Source organism: Rhinopithecus roxellana, chromosome 4, assembly GCF_007565055.1.
Source record: "Rhinopithecus roxellana isolate Shanxi Qingling chromosome 4, ASM756505v1, whole genome shotgun sequence".
Lineage (NCBI taxonomy): Eukaryota > Metazoa > Chordata > Mammalia > Primates > Cercopithecidae > Rhinopithecus > Rhinopithecus roxellana.
In genome coordinates this window covers 29,175,215-29,200,279 of record NC_044552.1, presented here as the reverse complement: position 1 = coordinate 29,200,279, position 25,065 = coordinate 29,175,215, and the positions used below count along the sequence as shown (strand labels likewise).

At 42.3% G+C, this 25,065-nt stretch overlaps 1 protein-coding gene across 4 annotated transcripts in view; it reads left to right on the top strand.

Moving 5' to 3' along the window:
* The window catches only part of FKBP5 (FKBP prolyl isomerase 5), a 116,148-nt gene that overhangs the window by 88,441 nt on the left and 2,642 nt on the right, over positions 1 to 25,065 (top strand). For 3 of the 4 annotated variants that reach the window (XM_030929658.1, XM_030929659.1, XM_030929660.1), the window contains exons 6-10: positions 2,374 to 2,530; positions 8,607 to 8,697; positions 12,611 to 12,694; positions 20,813 to 20,998; positions 24,064 to 24,303. In XM_030929658.1, coding sequence (XP_030785518.1) covers positions 2,374 to 2,530; positions 8,607 to 8,697; positions 12,611 to 12,694; positions 20,813 to 20,998; positions 24,064 to 24,303 — 758 coding nt within the window. The remainder of the gene's footprint in view (positions 1 to 2,373; positions 2,531 to 8,606; positions 8,698 to 12,610; positions 12,695 to 20,812; positions 20,999 to 24,063; positions 24,304 to 25,065) is intronic. The other variant, XR_004057007.1, reaches the window with a different exon arrangement.

Here is a 25,065-nt window from a genome sequence, read left to right as displayed (position 1 = left end):
AGTAAGTATAACAAAAGGAATTATCAGCATTCATGACTGTGGGACATAAACTAAAATGCTGTATGCCAGCTCTACCCAGACACTCCAGCTCTAGCCCTTGTTTGGAGGAGCTGACTCAAGAGTTAGGCCCTTTCTAGTTTGGCCCAAGTTTCCTAGACCCCATTCTGTGTCTGCAAGGGAAACACGTCAAGATGGTGTTAATACTGGTGAGTTAAAAAAGGACAGTGAGCACTCACTTCGGCAGCACACATTTGGAACAATACAGAGAAGATTTAGCAAATCAAAAGAAAAAAGAGAAGAAAAGGGTAGAAAGCTTTAGAGCATAAATGTCCTGCGGACATTCTGGCACCTAGTGTCTACACCATTCCTGTTCATTTTTCAGTTTTTCTCATTTCTCAGGCCTGGGCTAGAGGTAATTCAATTAAATGATTAACTGCAGGAATTCGATTTGAAGCTGGTTTCTGGGCTATATTGATATTGAGAGTGATATTACCAGGTCATAGAATTATAGAATTTTAGAGCTTCATTGAGATCATGTAGTTCAAAAGTAGAATGAGTTAGATTTGAATTTTTATTTGGGAGGTAATAGTTGTCTTATTGGGCATGAAATGAGTATAACAGAACGAGTGATTTTTAGTCTCTCTACAAGTCGTTGATCTAAAGTAGATCAGCCAGTGTTAGAAGCATTTTAGGAAATCTCTAATTTTGAATATAGGCTGTTATATTACAGAAGTAGAAATAAAGGATTTTCTTTTTTTTTTTTTTTTTTTTTGAGACAGAGTTTCCCTGTGTTGCCCAGGCTGGAGGCTGGAGGCTGGAGGCTGGAGTGCAGTAGCATGATCTCGGCTCACTGCAACTTCCGCCTCCCAGGCTCAAGTGATTCTCGTGCCTCAGCCTCCCCAGTAGCTGGGATTACAGGCACGTGCCACCACACCTGGCTATTTTTTATATTTTTAGTAAAGATGGGGTTTTGCCATGTTGGCCAGGCTAGTCTCAAACTCCTGACCTCAGGTGATTTGCCCGCCTCGGCCTCCCAAAGTGCTGGGATTACAGGTGTGAGGCACCGCGCCTAGTCAGGATTTTCTTATGAAATCCAAATTATCATATTGCTTGGTGACTGTTATGCTATATTACCAGCCATCCATTTTTCTTATTACATCAAAAACTTAAATAGAAAGAATAAATACCCTTAATATTAAAAGTAGTTGTAAAGTTTCAGAGTATTGTTTTTCCTAGAAATAAAGAGTCTAGGCCAGACATGGTGGCTTATGCCTGAAATCCCATCACTTTGGGAGGCTGAGGCGGGTGGATCACCTGAGGTCAGGAGTTCGAGACCAGCCTGGGCAACGTGGTGAAACCCTGTCTCTACTAAAAATACGAAATTAACCGGGTGTGGTGGCTCACACCTGTAATCCCAGCTACTTCAGAGGCTGAGACAAGAGAATTGCTTGAACCCAGGAGGTGGAGGCTGCAGTGAGCCAATATTGTGCCACTGCACTCCAGCCTGGGTGAGACAGAGCAAGACTCTTGTCTCAAAAAAGAGTTTAACTGATCAAGAAAAAATAGATATCTGTATGCATTTTTCCTATTTTGTCTTAAAATAAGATAAAAAGCCTCTTATTTTAATATGAAATTACCCTGGTAATGAGCTTAGTAAATTGGGGTGGAACAAGAAATTAGGCCTCCCAAAATTGGCTTCCTAACATTTCAGGGGAGGTTATTAAGTAATTTGATTTGTGAAGTTATAGTAGACTATTGATTCTTTCACACTTTACATTTATTATTTCCAGTAAAGGATATAGCTAAGATAGTTATTGATGTTGCTATCTTTGGATTTACCATTTTTATTCAGATATATTTGTGAATGAGATTAGGACTCTTAAAGAAGAAGGAGCATCTTATTCATTTAACCTTTGTATATCATTGGAGAAATAGCCATTTAGTTTGGTTTTTTGGCATCTGAAGTCAAGATGCAGTTATAGGTGTTTAAGCCATTATATATTTGATATTAAATTTGTGGCATTTGATAACTATTAAATAATCCAGCATGTCTTGACGTTGTATTATAGGTGAGGAAACTTCTGTCACATAGTAGGCTTAGAATAAATCTATGTTTCTGGTTTGTTACCTGCTAAACTGTCTTATTGATACAAATATCAGTAATTACAAGTTTAACCCAAAACAGAAATATGGTTGCTCCTAAACTTTCAGACTGGGTAGACTAAGCTTCACCAAGACATACTGTGTGTGTCTCTCGATGAAATGAGAAAGGGGAAATGGTATTTGCTACATTGTCGGCCACTCATTTATCACATCACTGAATTAGCCAGTCCTAAGAAGCAGCTCTGTTGACTTCTGTCCCCTTGCCCTCAGTCCACCTGGAAGGCCGCTGTGGTGAAAGGATGTTTGACTGCAGAGATGTGGCATTCACTGTGGGTGAAGGAGAAGACCACGACATTCCAATTGGAATTGACAAAGCTCTGGAGAAAATGCAGCGGGAAGAACAGTGTATTTTATATCTTGGACCAAGGTAAGCAGCATACCAGTTTGGAACACAGTTTAGGAAGTCACCTAAAGGACAGGAATATGCTTGCAAAATTTTTCATTCAGTGTTTTGGCATTTTCAGTGAAGTTAATCCAACAACGGAAACAATTAAATCAGGCTGCAGTTAGTCATCACATAAATTAATGGACCTTACAATATCATAGAGGTTTGTGAGCATGTTTACTTGATTGATATATGTTCAGAATAGGACTTACAGGCACTTTTTGCTTTTGTGATGATTTGTTTTGTCTGCATTATTGCCAAGACAGGCAGTTATGGACCCTTCTCATATGTGGTTCTCTCACCCCCTCTTCCCTTTTCTCTAAATTAGGCAGGAGGCAGGAAAATATGGGGGTTGGGAGTCAAAGAAGCATTTGGATGATTTACTACCACTTGAACTTGTGTCACTTGGTCTTATACAGAGTCCCTGGAAAAAAAAAAAAAAAGCACATTCTTCCTGGATCTAAAGACAACGGAGATGACTCATTTTTTGCCTAGATTTTTCCCATCATAAGGATATCCATTAGCACTTCCAAGCTTAGAACCATCAGACACTGACAGTCTCTCTTATGAAAACATGTTTAGTATTATTTTTAGATCTAAAATTATACCATGAATCCAACCCTTCTGTCTTGAGAAACAGACCCCTGAGAGAACCCAGGGTGTTTTGATTTTGTCTGCATGAGAGTGCATCTGCTTATCTAGTGTATCCTGCCCCTGGCTCCATGGATTTCAGACAGTGGGATTCTGAGTTACTGAGAATCTTGATGACCTGCACTTGCCAGTAGGTGATGTTATGCCTTTGGTGGTGTCATTTTGTAGACTCTGTAGTAATCCAACGGCAGTTTACCTTTGCCCCAGCACTTGATCCATAATCATATATATATATATATATATATTTTGAGATGGAGTCTTGCTTTGCCACCCAGGCTAGAGTGTAGTGGCATGATCTTGGCTCACTGCAACCTCTACCTCCGGGTTCAAGTAATTGTCCTGCCTCAGCCTCCCGAGTAGCTGAGGCTGAAGATTACAGGCACTCGCCACCATGCCTGTCTAATTTTTGTATTTTTAGTAGAGACAGGGTTTCACTATGTTGGCCAGGCTGGTCTCGAACACCTGACTTCAAGTGATCTTCCCACCTCGGCCTCCCAAAGTGCTGGGAGGCCAGCACTCCCAAAGTGCTACCACACCCAGCCCATAATCATATTTTTGAGGTGATGTTTTAGCCATGCAACTACCACTTGAAAATCCTTCCAAAATGCTCTACCTTGAACTCTTTATAGCCCTCACTGAGGCACCCTTTGTATAATGCCTTCTTTTTCTCTACCTGGTTCCTCTTTCCACTAACTATAGCCGCCACTTCAATGTGTCTTATTTATATTAACATTTACTTTATATTTGTAGTTTATTCTTAGGTAAAACTAATTCTGTTTCTAGGAGATACTTCTTAAAATTCAGATAGAGCATAGAAAAAGCTATCTCTTCCATATCCAAATAATCTCTAATTACTTTTTTTTTTTTTTTGTAACAGGATCTCACTCTGTCGCCCAGGCTGGAGTGCAGTGGCACAATCACGGCTCACTGCAACCTCAGCTTCCAGGGCTCAGATGATCCTCCCACTTCAGTCTCTGGAGTAGCTGGGACTACAGGTGTGCACCACCACACCCAGCTACTTTTTGTATTTTTTGTGGAGACAGGGTTTTGCCATGTTGCCCAGGCTGGTCTCCAACTCCTGGACTCAAGTGATCCGCCTGCCTCACCCTCCCAAAGTGCTGGGATTGATTACAGGTGTGAGCCACTGCGCCAGGCTATATCTGATTATTTTTAATCAGCATTTCAAAATTACAGTAGTTCTAAACTCAGAGAGGTGAATTTATGCGTAATGTATGTTTTCAAAATTTAAGCTCCCTTAGGATAAATTCTGTATGTATTATGACAATGTAATGTTATATGAACCAGTTTATATACATTACATTTTAGCCTGGCTGACAAGGCAGTTGTGGGGACAGATGTCTCAAGTTTAATGGCAAAGAAAAATAGAAATTGTCTTTATATTTTTTAACACAAACAGTTCTTTTCAGATTTAAACTGTTTGTTGTCTCATTAGTGGCTAGACCCTGCTCTGTGCACTTGGCCAAGGCACTTAACCCTCCTAAGCCTCAGTTTCCCCTCTGTAAATGGGGATGAGAGTATCCACCTCATAAAGTTATGGAGAGCTAAATGAAATCCTGCACATGTAGGGCACAAGTGAGCCTGCGGTGTGTGAGCTTTTGTTGCTGTTGTGACAGCTTGTCTTCTCTTCCATTTTACCCTCGGACCACAAGAAAAAGGAAATCCTGTTTAACATAAGATCGATTTTTCAGATCTTTTCAGGCATAAAAGTTGTCAATAGGTTTTCATAAATTTCTAGGTATAAAAATTTTTCATGTGTTTTATGGAAATAGTTTAGCATATTTAGAAAGGAACATTATTTTTGTTCAAGGTGTTGGTTGGTATGTTGAAGAATTATGTGAAGTGCATTCTCTGTAATACGAGACTGCTGCATATGCATTACGTAGTACTACATATATATGTAGAAAACCCCTACATGCTATATATGTGTGTGTGTATATATATATGTACTTTTATGCATACCCTGTGTGTGTGTGTATAGAAAACCCCTACATGCTATGCATGTTTTCAGTGCATGTAGTGAATTTACTTCTTTTATTCAGGTTCCCACTTTCATAAAACATTGCAGCTAAATGTTGCTATAAGTATGGCTGTTGCAGAAAATATCTGCAAATAGCTCTTAGTTTTATCTGTATTTCATTCTCCAGAAAATTTCCAAGACTGACCTTCTCTTTGACTCTGATACTCTGATAGACTCTTGGGAAGAATGTTTTCTTTCTTTCCCTCCCCCACCCCCCGAGACAGGGTCTCACTCTTGTCACCTAGGCTGGAGTACAGTGGCATAATCTGTAGCCTCGAACTCCTGGGCTCAAGGGATCCTCCCACCTCAAGCTCCCAGGTAGCTGAGACTACAGGCATGCTCCACCCTGCCTGGCTAATTTTTTTCATTTTGTAGAAACAGGGTCTTACTAAGTTGTCCAGGCTGGTCTCAAACTCCTGGGCTCAAGCAGTCCTCCAGCCTCAGCCTCCCAAAGTGCTTAGGATTACAGGTGTGAGCCACCACACCTGGCCTAGAATGTCTTCATAGTAAGAAATTCATAAAACATTTCCAGACAATCCGTTTTTCTTTCTCCTCATTGGGACAATAGCTTCCCTTTGTATTGTTTTAAATACTGAGACTAATAAATCTTTTTTGTTTTAGGTAAAGTGTATATAGTTTTAACTTTTTTTCCTTCCTTTCCTTATGTTTCTGTCATGCATGAACTCCAAACAAAAACACAGGCTATTGGTCGGGCGAGGTGGCTCACACCTGTAATCCCAGCACTTTGGGAGGCCGAGGCAGGAGGATCACTTGAGGTCAGGGGTTCAAGACCAGCCTGGCCAACATGGTGAAACCCCGTCTCTACTAAAAACACAAAAATTAGCTGGGCATGGGGGCGCATGCTTATAATCCCAGCTCCTTGGGAGGCTGAGGCAGGAGAATCACTTGAACCCAGGAGGCAGAGGTTGCAGTGAGCTGAGATCATACCACTGCACGATGCCTGGGGTGACAGAGTGAAACTCTTGTCTCAAAAAAAAAAAAAAAAAAAAAAAAAAACAGGCTACTGAGAGCCATAGTGTCTAGTTATGAGGCAGTATGAGTCAAAAAAAACTGATTTTCTGGGGACACACAGGGTCTGAATTTAAACCCTGGCTCTACCACTGCCTCTTTGTGTGACTTCTCAGGAAGCACTTATCTCTGAGCCTCTGTTTCTTTATCTGTAAAAATGGAGCGATTGATAAGAGCTCCTAGTCCAAGTGCTTCTTATATGCACATTAAGGCTTAATGGTCATTAAAAGTCATTATTTGTATCTCTAATCTCTGGAGGAAACTTAATTCAAGGGCATTAACACTGAATTCCTTTTGTTACTGTAGTTTAGATTATCTTTTGGTTGGGTCCTGGGATTCCTCTTGTGGTGTTTTGTTTTTCAGTCAGATGAGTTGAGTGCCCTGGTTCCTTCTTTACCCAGGCTGACAACTTTCTGTGTAATATGGAAGTCAGGATAGGTGCTGCCAGAATATCTTGCCGTGGGCTTTCACCTCTGCAAGATCATGTGCGCCACATGTATCTTGACTGAATCGCTTCATTTTAACCTGGGAGAGAGTGTAGAAATAATATTTTTCTTTAGTCTTCTTTCATCCCATCAATAATAGGACACTTGGTGCCTCTCTTCATTCAACCCCACACTCCCCACCCGCCTTCCTCTAAGGCAGATTTTCTCATCCTCAGCACTGTTGACACTTTGGGCTTGCTAATTCTTGGTCATAGGGGGCTGTCTTGTGCATTATAGAATATCCATCCAGCACCAGTAGCACCCCCATAGTTGTGACAACCCATAATATTTCTGGACATTGCCAAAGGTTTCCTGGAGGGAAGAGGAGTTAAAATCACCCTGGTTGAGATCCACTGGTCTAAGGCAAATGCCAGATCATTTGTTGCATTTGCAACTGCTTAGCACAAGATTCCAAATATAACATGCTGTCGGTAAACATGTGCTTAGCAAGGACTCACCTACCTACCTGGGTAGTTAAGGATTTTTTTTTAATTTATCAGATGGCAGAAACAAGATAGTAGATATATACATCTAAGATCTCAAAGTAGAAAATTAGGCATCACTTCTTAAAATTGGTCATTGGTAATTATGTCCTTTTTTATGTCTTTGCGGAAGATACCCTTTGCCCAGCTCCTCATTCCTAGCAGCTCTCGCATCTCTCTTCCTCTTTCTGGCGCCAGCTTCCATTTTCTGTGTAACAGTGGAGGTGAGTGAGTAAGCATTTTTATTCCTGGAAAATTCAGGCAAAGGGTAAATAAAGTGGTGCAAGCAACAAAATTTGAGTGTTCCCACTCTAGTCCCTTTGCCCCAGAGAAAACTGGAGGTATTAGATAACTCGGTTTTGACATCTTTCAACCTGTACCCTGAAAGCTTGAGTTTACTAAGTTTTTTGTAATACCATTTCATATATTAAAGAACAGCTTGACTTGCAACAAATGGGAACAGAATATATTTCGGTGAACACTTGACTAATATGCTAGGCCTTGTTCTAAACGCTGGGAAACAGTGGAACCAGACAGAGCTCTGCCGCAGCTGCCATTCTAGTAAATATCTGCTTCCGGAATACATTTAATTTGCTGGAGATCTTACATGATCCCAAAAAAGCAAATTTGTATGTCCTCAGTTATTTTTTTCAGTAAGTTTTGGCTAAAAGGTATAGAATCCTACACTCTAATAGCTACAAGCCATAAGAATATGTCTCTAGACGAGGTGTCAGAACTTGCTAGGGCAGCTATTTTTGAGTGTATCATTATATTATTTGTGTTTCTTCATGTGCTTTTACAAAACTTAAATAGTGTGAAAACTTTTCTCTCCTGATGTGTGAGCCTTTCCCCTTCACTTACATGACTGGAGGTGATACTACTAGAAGGTGACAGCACTTTAAAGTTAAAAGCTTATTAAAACATCCTTCCAACGAGTACCACTCTAACAATTACAGAGACTGTGTCTTCTCTGTCCTTTCTGCTGATAAAACTTAGGGGAAAATTCCTGGCAGCTAAATCATGGCCATTTTATAAAAACAAAAAACAAAAAAAACCACTAGATATAAAATCAAGTAGAGAAAAAGGCAGTGACATTTAAAATCCCATGAATCAAGCTGCCCCAAGGAGTACAGGTGTTGCATTACGTGTGATTGTGAAGGAAAAAAGAAAACTAAACTAGCCTGGTTTCTAAGAAAACTGTAGCAGTGAAGATACTTCACACTGTATCTTCTGGTCAACATCTGGTTTGTCTTCAGGGTCTCTGACACATGTAGCTTGCAAATGATAGCTCTGTTGATGCCTCAAAATACTGAAGGAAGTGCCTGGAAATACACCAATTCTTTTAAAGTTTTATTTTTTACTCTCCATTTCAGATATGGTTTTGGAGAGGCAGGGAAGCCTAAATTTGGTATTGAACCTAATGCTGAGCTTATATATGAAGTTACACTTAAGAGCTTCGAAAAGGTGAGAAAATACCAACTTCCTTAAAATCATAGTAGATTTCTTCTCCATCCACTTCCTATAAATCAGTATCTTATTTTAGTAGGTGGTATAGATAGATGGTGTTTATTCATTATCAAGTTTGTCTCTTGCCTCCAACACTACTGCTGAAGAATAGGACAACTGACATAGCACAGCTGATATACAACGAAGGAGCTCCGTGTTCTTATTTTGTTCCTATGTGTCAGCTTTTTTTTTTTTTTTTTTTTTTTTAACTTTTTTGGGTAGAATCCAAGACTTGTTCCCTTATTTGTTCCTAGACTTGTTCTTTTTGTACTTTTTTTTTCCTGGGTTGAGGACAGAAAGGTTCACGTTCTGCCAAGTGGCTCCTTGGGGGAGTGGGGTGCAGCTTTTCAGAGCTGAACGGATTGTACCCTTCACAGGAGTCACGAAGAGGCCTGCACTGTGGCTCCAAGTTGTTATCCCAACTGCAAGTCCTCGAAGGCCTCTAGGCTGTGTGACCAGGGATACAAGAAAGAAACCAGCTAACCCGAAGCCTTTTTTTTTTCATATTCTCCAAGTAGAGAAGAGAGAGAATTTGTCAATTGCCTTGGATTCCAGAAACAGTATGACTCCTTGAACATATTTCCATCTCAGCTTCACTCTGGAGGCTCCCAGCAGCAGCTGAACTGGACACACACAGCATATACCTGAGCTAGGTATGCTGTCATCTTCGGCCACATGCCCCTGGCATTTCCAAAGCCCTGCCCTTTGTGGAGCTCCTCAAGGACTGCATTTGTGTTCCTTTTTTATTCCTGCACAGTGCTACCTCCACTTTCTGTACATTAAGGATTTTTTTGTTGTTTTTTTCCTTTTTTTTTCAAGACAGGGTCTCACTCTGTCACCCAGGCTGGAATACAGTGAGCACAATCATAGCTCACTCCAGCCTTGACTTCCTGGGCTCAAGCAATCCTCTGACCTCAGCCTCCCAAGTAGCTGGGACTACAGGCACATGCCACCACGCCCAGCTAATTTTGTTTATTTTTTGTAGACATGGGGTCTCACTGTGTTGCCCAGGCTGGTCTGAAACTCCTGGGCTCAAGCCATCCTCCTGCCTTGGCCTCCGAAAGTGCTGGGATTACAGGTGTGAGCCACTGTGCCTGGCCACATTAAGCACATTAATATAAATGGAAACATGACCACTTATATTTTGTTAGATTCAGAAAGGAAATCATTGTCCTGTGGGCTTGTACCTTTGGGTTAAGAAAGTGAGGGGAGGCCTGCTTTGGGATTCACCCCCAACAATGACATTCCTAATCATACCCCTTCCATTTCATATTCCCCCAGACAGACATATGCTCTGGTTATGACCACTGATTATCATGTAACCTCTTCTGAAAACCTGCTAGCTCAGCACTGGTGCCCCAATGCTGTCATCATTGCATATTGTGTTTTTTTTATTGTTAAAGAGAGAGAAGATAATCTTTAGCATGTGGTTATTTAGACCTCTGGCTTTACTATTTCCATTTTGATAAAGCAGCCTCTTGCCCCTTCCCTCTCATGGCCCAGTGGACATTGCTTATTTAGGAGCACTCTCCCAGTGACACCACAGCAAGCCTGTGCTCTGTCATCACTCCAAGAGTATATTCATGCACTGCTGCTTGGTATATTTGAAATCACATGAAGGTATGTGATGTTGTTCGGGGCAATGTGATTTAATCCTTTGCCTTGTTAAGAATAGACTAGGCCTGGCCAGGTGTTGTGGCTCACGCCTGTAAGCCCAGCACTTTGAGAGGCCGAGGTGGGTGGATCACCTGAGGTCAGGAGTTCGAGACTAGCCTGGCCAACATGGTGAAACCGCATCTATGCTAAAAATACAAAAATTAGCTGGACGTGGTGGCAGGTGCCTGTAATCCCAACTATTCGGGACGCTGAGGCAGGCGAATCGCTTGAACCCAGGAGGTGGAGGTTACTGTGAGCTGAGATCGTGCCACTGTACTCCAGCCTGGGAGACAGAGCAAGACTCTGTCTCCAAAAAAAAAAAAAAAAAAAAAGAATATACTTATATTCCAGGCATGGTTGCTCACACCTATAATCCCAGCACTTTGGGAGGCCGAGGCAGGAATACTTGAGCCCAGGAGTTCAAAACCAGCTTGGCAACATAGTGAGACCCCCTCTCTACAAAAAAATTTAAAATTTTCCTAGGTGTGGTAGCACGTTTCTGTAGTCCCAACTACTCAGGAGGCCAAGATAGGAGGATGGCTTGAGCCCAGGAGTTTGAGACCAGCCTGAGCAACATAGTAAGGCCCTGTCTCTACAAAAAAAAAAAAACTTGCTGGACATGGTGACACACGCCTGTGGTCTCAACTACTCGGGAGGCTGAGGCAGGAGGATTGATTGCTTGAGCCTGGGAAGTCGAGGCTACAGTGAGCCATGATCGTGGCACTGCACTGCAGCCTGGACGACAGAGCAAGATGGTGTCTCAGAAAAAAAAAATAGAAGAGTATACTTATATTCCATAAAGACTGAAGCCAACCTAAGGAATACAAAGAGACTTATTAACTAAGTGTTCTTTGTTTTTGTTTTTTTGGGTGCTAAAACCTGGAATTGAACCATAACTAGGTTTTTGAATAATTGAGCTACATTATTAGGAAGCAGAATTATATGAGTTACCAGCAAGATGAGTAACCCTTTCATTATTCACTTTTAAAAAGTAGAGGATAGTCGCTGGCACGGTGGCTCACGCCTGTAATCCCAGCACTTTAGGAGGCTGAGGTGGGCAGATCACCTGAGGTTGGGAGTTTGAGACCAGCCTGACCAACATAGAGAAACCTCGTCTCTACTAAAAATACAAAAGATTAGTGGGGCATGGTGGCACATGCCTGTAATCCCAGCTACTCCGGAGGCTGAGGCAGGAGAATCACTTGAACCTGGGAGGTGGAGGTTGCGGTGACCTGAGATCACGCCATTGCAGTCCAGCCTGGGCAACAAGAGTGAAACTCCATCTCAAAAAATAATAATAGTAATAATAATAATAATAAAAGTAGAGGATAACAGGGGCTGTGACACCAGGAACACACACTTCTTGTCTTTTGAATAGAGAGAATTTTAGTTACCCATTTAAACTTCATAATTTATATGCAGTAAATAGCACTGACCACACCCACTGTCACTTTTCCTAAAGGCTCCCAGATTGTTCTCTTGACTCTATGATCCTTCTAAATCCAGCTTTTAAATGGCAAGTGCAGTTATTTCTGGATTTGTATCTATAATGGTGGAAGTAATAATACACACAATACAAGCTAGCAGGTGATAATGAAATCATTTATTTATGGCTCTAAAGTGATATTTTTGCATGAGCTTTAACTCCCAGTTATGTTTTGCTTGAAGTCCCCCAGTATACATCTGCATGTTGATACGATTTAGCAGTATTAGTATATCTGGTTGTTTTAGAGTGACGAGACAACCTGACCCAGAATTTTGAAAATTCTGTATGAATATACAAACTACAACTTGACTACAGTCATGTTCCCATTTTAGAGTTGAAAAACTGAGGCTTGAGAGAAACAGCCTAGTGGAGAGGCTTGCAAGAGGGAGGAGATAAGGCATGACCTTAACTTTGTGCCTTCACCTTATATTTCTAAAGATTCACTTTGTAGCAGTGCTTACCAGAGTGTGTTCCTTGCTGTGTTTTTGTGGCTCCTCCCTCTTGAACAACATTGTTCAAGCTGCAGCTTGGTCATAATGGAAAGTGAGTTCTTAAAACAGTGTAAAGAAGCACTGGCCTAGCAATAAATTGGCACTGACACACAATTTCAACAGCCAGAGTGTTTTCAGTTTGGAGTATCTTCTAGAATTAGCTGCTCTTTGTTCTAATAGGGCTAAACTGATGCTTTTCTCTCTGTTCATCTAACAATTGTCACAAATTTACACACAGGCCAAAGAATCGTGGGAGATGGATACCAAAGAAAAATTGGAGCAGGCTGCCATTGTCAAAGAGAAGGGAACCGTATACTTCAAGGTGTGTGAGTCCCTGTACAATCCTTTCCATCTCAAATAATTTACTCAAGTGTCAGTGAATTGTGCTGATATTCCCTACTCTGAATTTTATCAACACTCCGCTTGGTAAGAATAAACTGGAATTTTTACAAATCTGTCATTTTCAATATGAAAAATGGTGAGAAAAGAATAATGTGGGCCGGGCGCGGTGGCTCAAGCCTGTAATCCCAGCACTTTGGGAGGCCGAGACGGGCGGATCACGAGGTCAGGAGATCGAGACCATCCTGGCTAACACTGTGAAACCCCGTCTCTACTAAAAAATAAAATAAAATAAAATAAAAACTAGCCGGGCGAGGTGGCGGGCGCCTGTAGTCCCAGCTACTCGGGAGGCTGAGGCAGGAGAATGGCGTGAACCCGGGAGGCGGGGCTTGCAGTGAGCTGAGATCCGGCCACTGCACTCCAGCCCGGGCGACAGAGTGAGACTCCGTCTCAAAAAAAAAAAAAAAGAATAATGTGGAAAAAAAAAAGTACACATTCCTCTTTTACACATTCTGCTCTAGATTGTAACCTTCCACACAGGCAGACCAGTCTGGCATCCCCACCCACCACAGTATCACTCACTCCTAAAGCATCTTGCTTGGTACATACTTGGCACTCAACAAGTGTTTTGGGAATGAAAAAAGAATGAATAGAATAATTATTAACAAAGAATGGAATTCATAGGGGTAAGTTTCTCATCATTTTTCTTCCTTTTTTTTTTGTATGAGAGACAGGGAGGGTCTCCTTTTCTTTCCCAGGCTGGTCTCAAACTTCTAGCCTCAAGCAGTCCTCCCGCCTCAGCTTCCCAAAGTGCTGAGATTACAGGCGTGAGCCACTGCACCCAGCCCATCTTCCTTTATACTGTCTTGATGAAGTCACTAGAGCATATGACAAAGGGAAAGAGAACATATACAGATTTCAAAAAGAACTGCCAGGAGAGTATTGACTGCTTCTCACGGCCAAGATGATTCCTGCACACTTGGCTTTTGTGAGGAATCTCCAGATATTCCTGAATGATACTCATCGTAGATTGCTTCTCAGAAACCCTTCTTGGAGCATCTGGAGTGTGATATTTTCTCACTTAGATCTTAAACCTCTAGATGTAAGAAGAAAAGAAACTGCACTTCATTCTGTTTTAATCAGTGTTCTACCCATTGCTTCCCCACCCCAAATATATGCCTTCTCCATGTCAAGCAGAAAGGGCTTAGTGATGAGAATTAGAGGGAGAATGGGAGTTTTGTCAAGGTTTTTTTCGTTTTCTGCCACTGCAGTACATGCAGTGTTTTTCAGCAGTATAAAGCAGTGAGGATGGCCGGGCGCGGTGGCTCAAGCCTGTAATCCCAGCACTTTGGGAGGCCGAGACGGGCGGATCACGAGGTCAGGAGATCAAGACCATCCTGGCTAACCCGGTGAAACCCCATCTCTACTAAAAAATACAAAAAAAAAAAAACTAGCCAGCCAAGGTGGCGGGCGCCTGTAGTCCCAGCTACTCGGGAGGCTGAGGCAGGAGAATGGCGTAAACCCGGGAGGTGGAGCTTGCAGTGAGCTGAGATCTGGCCACTGCACTCCAGCCTGGGCGACAGAGCGAGACTCCCTCTCAAAAAAAAAAAAAAAAAGCAGTGAGGCATAAGTGTACTTTAACAAGTCTTTATGGGGCATCTGCTATAAGCCAAGCTATTATTAAGTTACAACCTTGTCAGGAGGGAGGGGTGGCAATGTTAATCCAAATGAAACAACTAGAGAATTATGTAAGAATATATAATCAACCCAAAATTAACACAGCCAGAGGGCACCATGTGTTTTCAGAATTTGAGCCAAGACAATATTGGGTCGTGAAATCAGTTTTGTGGAAGTGTATTGTAATATAAGGATCAGTTTTGTTGCATAAAACTTTACGTGTATATGAGTAAGTACTGGATTGCACATTTCTTACTGTAGGTCATATTCAAACAAATTTAAAATCATGGGTTTAGATAACATTTATATATTTATACTTATTTTATCATTATTTACTATGGGTACTAAACTCTTTTACGGATCACCAGAAAGCATTGGGGTATGATAGAATAAGCTCGGAATTGGGGAAAATGGACTTTATTTTAAAGTCGTTTAAGGTCCAAAGAGGTTATATTTTCAAGTGAAAAATAGGGGAGTTAGATGTTCCTCAAGTTTCCTTCCAGCCTGAATTTCTGTGAGTTTCTAAACTCTCAAGAACAAGGGGTTTTTTTTGTTTTGTTTTGTTTTTAATTTTTTATTTTTTTTTTGAGACGGAGTCTTTCCCTGTCCCCCAGGCTGGAGTGCAGTGGCGCGATCTCGGCTCGCTGCAAATTCCATCTCCCAGGTTCACACCATTCTCCCGCCTCAGCCTCCCAAGTAGCTGGGACTACAGGCGCCTGCCACCATGCCCGGCTAATTTTTTGTATTTTTAGTAGAGATGGGGTTTCACCGTGTTGGCCAGGATGGTCTCCATCTCCTGACCTTATGATCTGCCCACCTCGGCCTCCCAAAGTGCTGGGATTACAGGCTTGAGCCACCGCACCTGGCCTGTTCTTAATTCTAATTGAGGTATATTGGATACTTCTAAACTGTTCAAGTAAGATTCCAAATGGGTTGTTTGTATATCCAAATATATAATACACTAGAGTGAAAAATGTTTCTACAAAATTTCTTAAGATCATGGGTCCTTAATGGTATTTTCTATATTTCTGAAGTCCGTAAAAATCCTGAACTGTATTTTACATATTTCTTAATATTTCTAAATAGAATATTAACAGTTTGGGAAGACTTGAGGCTTTTGGCCTTTGAGTAGAATCATATCGATTCAGTGTAGTAAAACAGCTCAGCTATTCAAAGGCTCTAATTGGTTGCTATGATATAGAATTTTGGAGAACATTATTGGTAATGAAATAATGTGACGAAGCCATGTGTCATATAGCTGTGTTCTGAATATGTACAGAGAGATGGCCAGAATTAGTAATCAGTAGCAGAAAGCAATGAGTAAGTGTCTGGACAGTTACTTAACTTTGTTGCTTATTAGCATCACAACTGCAAGAGTGATACTATTATGAACCTTCTTAAAATTACCAATCTTTGGATAAAAATCTGGATCAGCAGTCACACATACGGAACAAATTATTTTTAGCATGGAATTTGATAGGCAAAATCTTTCAAAACATTAGTCCATGGGGGAAAAATTAATGAAAGGTTCAAAACCACTGACCTAAGATTTTTCTCCCAGAATGTCTCTGAACATTTTGTACCACTAAAAACTTCCCTGGAGGCACCTTTATAATTATAGGTAAAAGATCCCAGCAGTAGTCCTAGCTTTAGCTGTAAAACTTCAAAATGGTTAGTAGATAGTTTCCTGTACATATTCCCTTCCCAACTTTCAGGGAAGGTTTCCATCTGCCATACTGCCCTCCCGGGCCCTGTCTTTCCAGGGTGTCTGACTTGGCATGGTATGCATTTGCACAGAGTCCAGATGTGTAGGTGAGAACAGAGATGGGCTGAACTAAAAGTCTATTTCCTGCCATCTGCATATTGGAATTCTGTTTCCATTGATCTGTTGGTTTGGTTTATACCTAAATGGGTAAAGTCTCTCTCCTGAGTAGGGTTGAATTGTACTCAGCTTTTAAGTGGGAATCATTTTGCCATTGAAGATGTAAAATCCTCATTTCAACCTCTGACTACCAAAGAGAAGAAAAATAGAGAACTCTTTATTTGGTTCTGAAAATAATTATTAAGTACAGGTAACAGCATAATATTAAGCCAGGCATTGTGCAAGCCAGTTAAACAGACACAATTTTTGCCCTCATAGCTGACAGTGTTCTGCAGGACAGGAGCATTAACTCACACCTGGTCGGTGTTTTTTGTTTTTTTTTTTTTTCTGACTTGGCAGCAGAGTGGCAAGAAGGCTAAGGATTCTTGCGCCCCCTTGTGCTTCTCCTGGAAAGAAAGCATTTCTAAAACTAATTGAGAATGGTTCAACCTCTGAACTCTTCAGATAAATCGGGCTTTGCTATATTTTCACCACCCTTGCTGTTCCAAGATACCAGTAGTGTGATTTAGAAACAAGCCATTTATGACTCTAGAATTTGAGGTTTTAAAAAATTCCTAAGAGGAGTCCACCCTCTTTTATCTCTTCTTTTAGTGCAGAATTTTTCAACCTCGGTACTGTCAACATTTGGAGTGGGATAATTCTCGGTTGTATGGGGCTGTCTTGTGCGTTGTAGAATATTTAGCAGCATTCCTGGCCTCTGCCCATTAGATGCCAGTAGCATCCTACCCAGTTACGACAACTAAAAATGCCTCCAGACCTGCCAGGTGTTACCTGGGGGGGAGGGGGGGGGGGGGGGAAAATCACCCCCTAGTTGAGAACTGCTTTAGTGCCTCAGAAGCGGGGAGTACAAGACCGACTTTTCGCTCATTGGAAGTTCAAGTCTAAATAAAGGTACATGATATATATGCAAGAGCTTTCAAAAAATTTAAATGCCCTATAAATGTAAAGGAACTATTAAGAAGTCTAATACCTGTTTTTTTGTGTTTTGTTTTACCATAGCCGTCTACCATTCTGATTATTCAGAACTTACTGAAATGATAAGATCTAGGTTTTTTTTCCTCCCTGGCTCTTCTTTTCTTTCCCTACACAATATATTAGGAGATAATCAGAGAAGTTAATAGGTACATTACAGATGGAGGAGGAGAGAGGATGAAGAAATGAGGCATGACAGGGGAAATGCCTGTCCTTCCCATCTCATCTCAATGAAACAGCACCTTTCATTCCCACCCACACGTTTTTGCTCCCAATGATAGCAAAAGGTTTTGTTGTTGGTATTGTTTCTAGAGAGAGACAGGGTCTTACTCTATCACCCAGGCTGGAGTGCAGTGGCACAAGCATAGCTAACTGCAGCTTCGAACTCCTGGACTCAAGTGATCCTCCTGCCTCAGCTTCCCAAAGTGCTGGGACTATAGGCGTGAGCCACCACACCACTTTAGAAAAAGTTTTGTTTCCATACTTACATTCCTTTGATTTCAATATTTACTCAACAAACCTTTATTAAAGACTTCTTGGTGCTAAACCCTGAATATTCCAAAAGGGAGAGGAGAATGCTGCCTGTCCTCAAAGACCAGCGAGAGAATAGGCAGTGACAGAAAGAAAATTTCAACCTGAAACTGGTGAGGACTTTATTCTTATTTTTTTGTAGCATCCAAAAAAGGAGGGGGTAGGCCTAAGGCTATGACAAAATGTAAGTATTGTCTTACTCAGCTTGGGCTGCCACAGCAAAATACCTACACTGGGTGGCTTCAACAAGAATTTACTTCTGGAGACTGTAAGTCCAAGATCAAGGTGTTAGCAGGGTCAGTGTCTGGGGAGGGCCTCTCCTCTGGTTCCTTGTAGCTCCCTTCTTGCTGTGACCTCACATGGCCTTTCCACGTGAACGTGAGTGGAGAGAGGGCAGAGGGCAGCAAGCACCGTGTTTCTTCTTGTAAAGGCTCTAATCCCATCATGAGGCCCCACCCTCATGACCACATCTAACCTAATTCCCTCCCCAAACACTCCATCTGCAAATGTCACATTGGGGGTGAGGGCTTCAACATAGGAATTTGGGATGGGGGACACAATTCAGTCCATAGCAAATCTAATTTCCTCAAGAATTTCAGCATTTATAATAAAATGCCCTGGTTTCATGTTCTTATGAATAACCTGTATCACACATTTCTGAGGCAGAGAGGGTGACAGACTTTAATTTTAGTGCCAGTCTCCCCTCTCCTAAGCGAGTGACTTGGGAAGAAGGATGTTCGAGGGATGTAGCCTGGCCCTCATTCACACCCAGGCCCTCCAGCTGGAACAGGTCTGCCCCATCTTCGTCACCAGAAAATCTACACTGGGGCTTCCTTTCTACAGGCAGAACTCGTTTCCTTTTTTTTTTTTTTTTTTTTTTTTTTGAGACAGAGTCTTGCTGTGTCACCCAGGCTGGAGTGCAGCGGTGCGATCTCGGCTTGCTGCAACCTCCGCCTCCCAGGTTCAAGCAATTCTCCTGCCTCAGCCTCCTGAGTAGCTGGGACTGCAGGCGCCTACCAACACGCCTAGCTAACTTTTTTGTATTTTTAGTGGAGATGGGGTTTCACCGTGTTAGCCAGGATGGTCTCGATCTCCTGACCTCGTGATCCACCTGCCTCGGCCTCCCAAAGTGCTGGGATAACAGGCGCGAGCCACCGCGCCCAGCCCAGAGCTCATTTCTTATGTCACCCGCTTGGAGTCCTGTGTCACAGGTGCATCCTCTTACACCTGCTCTATGGTTTCTCTTACTCAGGAGTCCTTGGGGGAGGGTTGGAGTATTTGTGGGGAGAGACAACTCGGCGGTGAGATGTACATGCTGCTTTAACGGTGATAAAACCTAGTAACATGGTCTTATCACTGTTGGTCAGGCATTGAATTTAATGTCCTAACAGGTCTGGCTGCTCCTCTGCCATCTGGCAAGATGTGTCCTCTGTAGTTTTGAGCTTATCACCTCCTCAAAGGAGAATCCCCACTTGCACTCTTGTTTCTATTTTTGTGTTTACCAGCGATCCCCCAGTTCTTGCATTCATCTTAAATCTCAGTGAACACATTGTCTCAGCCCTAGAGGGGTTTGGTTTTGTTTTGTTTTTGAGAAGGAGTCTCGCTCTGTCACCCAGGCTGGAGTGCAAGTGGCATGATCTCGGCTCACTGCAACCTCTGCCTCCAGGGTTCAAGCGATTCTCGTGCCTCAGCCTCCTAAGTAGCTGGGATTACAGGCATGTGCCACCACACCTGGCTCATTTTTGTATTTTTAGTAGAGAAGAGGTTTCACCATGTTGGCCAGGGTGGTCTCGAACTCCTGGCCTCAAGTGATCCGCCCGCCTTGGCCTCCCAAAGTGCTGGGATTACAGGTATGAGACACCGCGCCCAGCCCCCAGAGTTTCTTATGTGAGCATGCATATATATATGTATATATAATTTATTGATGTGATTGTTAAAATTGTTAGAATTCTAATTCTAATCAGGTAAGAACAAAAATATGAGTAGGAGGAAGATTTTTCTCACATAGCTGAAAGACCTTTCTGATGTATATTGTTTTGTAGTTGTGATTTATGTTGTATGCTACTATCCAACTATTTGTATTCCCATTGCCTATAGAACAGGGGTCAGCAAACTACAGTTTGCTGGCCAAATCTGGTCTCTGCCTGTTTTTTAAGTGTAGTTTAACTGAAACACAGTTGCACCTGTTGATTTACATACTGTCTAGAGCAACTTTTGCACTACGAATGACAAGAGTTTAGTAGTTGCAACAGAGACTGGTTCAAATAAGATTGGCTGTGTTTGGAACTAGCACTTGCCAGAATGTAGTATTTGCAGTGAAGTGCTGAAGAGAAAAGTAACTTCCTCTTCATTTTTTTAGTGGCATGGTCTGAAACTGCTCACAGTCCTTTTGAAAGACTAAAGAATAGGCCAGGAGCAGTGGCTCATGCCTGTAATGCCAGCACTTTGGGAGGCCAAGGCAGGCGGATCATGAGGTCAGGAGTTCGAGACCAGCCTGGCCAACATAGTGAAATCCTGTCTCTACTAAAAATATGAAAAACTTAGCTGGGCGTGGTGGCGGCCACCTGTAGTCCCAGCTACTCAGGAGGCTGAAGCAGGAGAATCGCTTGAACCCGGGAGGCGGAGGTTGCAGTGAGCTGAGATCATGCCATTGCACTCCAGCCCTGGAGACAGTGCGAGACTGTCTCAAAAAAAAAAAAAGACTAAAGAATATTGGCATCAAAGAACGTAGCCCAGAAGCCTTGCTGTACTACACCAAAGGGTAGTACAACCGTAGTACTCTGGCTGTACTACGCCAAAGGGACGGATGGAAATGCTGGAGAGAAGCACTAGACTGCTCAGGCACTGCCCCAAACCAGCTCACAGGCCACGGAGGCCTCCAAGGGAGTGGGAAAGGTACCTGGAGAGCCACCTCCAGAAGGAAAGAAAGAAACCAGCTGTACCAGGGTTTGCTGGAGGGGTTGCTTCACTTTGAGGATTTGCTTGTCTTTTGTACGCCCTCAAGAGCCGAGTACAAGTAATGACACTTTTTTCTCCTAGGGAGGCAAATACATGCAGGCGGTGATTCAATATGGGAAGATAGTATCCTGGTTAGAGATGGAATATGGTTTATCAGAAAAGGAATCAAAAGCTTCTGAATCATTTCTGCTTGCTGCCTTTCTGAACCTGGCCATGTGCTACCTGAAGCTTAGAGAATACACCAAAGCTGTCGAATGCTGTGACAAGGTAACACCGTGTCTCCTGTGAGATAGACTTGAGATAGTCCAGATCTTTTCTCCATCTCTGTCTTTTGCTTCCTCTCAGTCAAAGATTGAAGGATTTTTCATTTTGCTTTGTTTATTTGAATGTTTGGGATTATTTGTTTCTCAGTATGAATTGGGAAATTCAGCAAGATTTTTATTATAGGCAGACTTTTATGATACCTAGACTGTTTGCATAATGCATTCTGAAGAAAAGTTTTGATTAAAATTAAATAATTTTTATCCATGACCTTCCTTATAACTGTAGTATGTATATCAGAGTAGATGTATAACTTCTCAGGTTCAGTTTAATAAGAGCAGATTTAACTTAAGCTTTTCTGGACTTTAACAGACTGCAGCTGTTCATATAAAGCATATTTGTAGGTCAATTTTTATTATAATCATTTATTTACTGATATACATAAATAATTTGAAAGGTCCACAGAGCATCAGCAGCCCTTTCATTTTTTTTTTTTTTTTGAGACGGAGTCTTGCTCTGTCGCCCAGGCTGGAGTGCAGTGGCCGGATCTCAGCTCACTGCAAGCTCCGCCTCCCGGGTTTACACCATTCTCCTGCCTCAGCCTCCCAAGTAGCTGGGACTACAGGCGCCCGCCAGGTCGCCCGGCTAGTTTTTTGTATTTTTAGTAGAGACGGGGTTTCACCATGTTAGCCAGGATGGTCTTGATCTCCTGACCTCGTGATCCGCCCGTCTCGGCCTCCCAAAGTGCTGGGATTACAGGCTTGAGCCACCGCGCCCGGCCCAGCCCTTTCATTTTTACATTTGTCTTCTTAATACTCTCTTTGGCCTTTGAGTGCTTACACACAGTAATTACAATGGTTTATCATCTGTATTGTTATGTATCATTCTGATATATTTATACACCAGCTGATACTATTTTAGGTATCTGGTCTCAGAGTGAACAGTGTATATTATACTGTGGGTAAAAGTAAAAACTAATCATTGGATGTATCTTAAAGGTAGACATAAAAGGATAAGAAAAACAAGGCAAACTATTTTGTACATTCTTTGTGAGATTATTTTTGAATTTTGTGGATCAGTGTTTCCTATCGCATCCTGTCTCCCAAGACCGGTTATTAATTTTATACATATTTTTTCATTTTTTTCATACACAGTGGAGAGAGAGAGAGAGAGTGTGTGTGTATGTGTGTGTTGTTTCTGTTTTAGAGACAAGGTGTTGCTATTTTGCCCAGGCTGGTGTGCAGTGGCTATTCATAGGCATGAACATAATGCACTACAGCCTCAAACTCTCAGGCCCAAGCTGTCCTCCCACCTCAGCCTCCTGAGTAGCTGGGACTACAAGTGCATGCCACCACACCCTGCTAATTTTTAAGTTTATTTTTGTAGAGATGGGGGTCTTCCAAAGAGCTGGGATTAAAGTTGTGAGGTACCACACCCAGCACAGCCTTGACTACATTATTTGTCTGTTTTCTATTGAGAGAAGCAGTCATATAGTGTCACTGTTAACCCTATTTTTGGCAATAGGAAGCCTGTTCTCCTTTTTTTTTTTTCTTTTGGAGATGGAGTCTTTCTCTGTTACCCAGGCTGGAGTGCAATGGTGCAATCTTGGCTTACTGCAACCTCCACCTCCCAAGTTGAAGCGATTCTCCTGCCTCAGCCTCCCAAGTAGCTGGGACCACAGGTGCCCACCACCATGCCTGGCTAATGTTTGTATTTTTAGTAGAGACAGGGTTTCATCATGTTGGCCCGGCTGGTCTCGAACTCCTGACCTCAGGTGATTTGCCGCCTCAGCTTCCCAAAGTGCTGGGATTACAGGTGTGAGTCACTGCACCCCAGCAATTTTCTTTTAACTTTGTTGATTATATCATTCTCTTTAAAGAAGGTTTTAATGTTTATGTAGTCAAATTTATCTTCTCCTTTCTAGTTAGAAAAGACTTCCCCACACCAAGATTATACAAATAACTGAGGCCAGGCACAGTGGTTTACACCTGTGACCTGTAACCCCCCCGGACTTTCGGAGGCTGAGGCGAGAGGATTGCCTGAGCCCAGGAGGTAGAGGCTGCAGGGAGCTGCGATTGAGGCACTGCCCTCCAGCCTGGGTGACAGAGTGAGACTCTGCCTCAAAAAAATAATTAGATTTTAAATATTTTAAAATAAAAAACAATAGAAACATTTTATGGTTTTTTATATGTAAATATGATTGATCTAGAATTTATTTTTATGCTTACAATATGAGGTTAGAATTTAACTTTTTTTTTTTTTTGGAGACAGAGTCTTACTCTGTCACCCAGGCTGGAGTGCAGTGGCATGATCTCGGCCCACTCCAACCTCCGCCTCCCTGGTTCAAGCAATTCTGTCTTGGCCTCCCAAATAGCTGGGATTACAGTCATGTGCCACCATGCCGGGCTAATTTTTGTATTTTCAGTAGAGACAAGATTTCGCCATGTTGGCCAGGCTGGTCTTGAACTCCTTACCTCAGGTGATCCACCTGCTTCAGCCTCCCAAAGTGCTGGGATTACAGGCGTGAGCTACTGCACTCACCCTTAACTCTTATTTTCTACGTAGATAGCTGCTGTCCTGGCCCCATTTATTTTAAAGTTAACTCTCCACTGATTCACATTACCACCCTTGTCATTTTCAAACGTTTTTATATGCAGACATGTGACTGTTTCTGAATGATTCATTCTGCTTCACTGAGCTGTTTGTCCACATACTAGTAACCACACTGTCTTAATTTCAGTAGTTTTCAAGTTTGTCTTTTTCTCTGGTAGGACAAGTGCCTCTTAGTTTTTTTTTTTTCCCATTTTTTTTTTCAGCCATTCTTGGGCACTTACTTGTTCCAATGAACTTCTCAAGAGCCCCCTCTCAAATCTCCTTGGTATCTTTCTAGAAATTGCATTAAATGCAGAAAATAATTTGGGTAGTAAATTTTGATCAGTAGTATATAATTATCTTGAGCCCCATTTTTTAAATACACTTTTTCCATCTCCTTTGGCAAGAGAACTTTGGTAAGCTGTTTGCTGAATTTATTAAAATTCATCCTTTCTAAAATATAAACCATCTATTCCTAGGCCCTTGGACTGGACAGTGCCAATGAGAAAGGCTTGTATAGGAGGGGTGAAGCCCAGCTGCTCATGAACGAGTTTGAGTCAGCCAAGGGTGACTTTGAGAAAGTGCTGGAAGTAAACCCCCAGAATAAGGCTGCAAGACTGCAGATCTCCATGTGCCAGAAAAAGGCCAAGGAGCACAACGAGCGGGACCGCAGGATATACGCCAACATGTTCAAGAAGTTTGCAGAGCAGGATGCCAAGGTGTGTGCAGAGCCCGCTGACTGCAGGTGGATCAAGAGCCTGCCGTGCCCCTTTGATTTTAGGGGACAGGAACAGTTAAACAACCCAAGAGGCTCAAGAGTAGGAAAAACAATTTCCAATCTGATCTGAGGCTGAGGATGCTTTGGATCCAAAGGTTGAGTAGGGCAGTTCTAGTCACCAAAGGCACACGTCGTGAGAGATGAGAAAAGTAAATTCCCTTCAGATGTATGAGATTGGTTCAAAAGTAATTGTGGATTTTAACATTACTTTCAATGGTAAAAACAGCAATTTTGCACCAACTCCCCACCCCCAAGTTAGAGTCTCACTCTGTCACCCAGACTGGAGTGCAGTGGTGCTATCATGGCTCACTGCAGCCTTGACTTCCCTGGTTCAAGTGATCCTCCCACCTCAGCCTCCTGAGTAGCTGGGACAAGCACACCACCACACCCGGCTAATTTTTTTTTTATTTTTTGTAAAGATAGGGTTTCACTTTGTTGCCCAGGCTGGTCTCGAACCCCTGGCTTCAAGGGATCCTCCTACTTTGGTCTCCAAAAGTGCTGGGATTATAGACATGAGCCACCATGCCTGGTCCTTTTGTCATTTTTGAAAAATTGTAAACCCATCAGGAATTTTTTTTTTCAAGTAATACTTCCTCATTAAGACTTCTGATTTTCCTAGGAAATGGGATGTTATAGGAGCCCCACTATCACCACACCTGTTATCTTGAGGGTTGGCAGCCAGGCTGGCAAGTGTGGCAGGAGA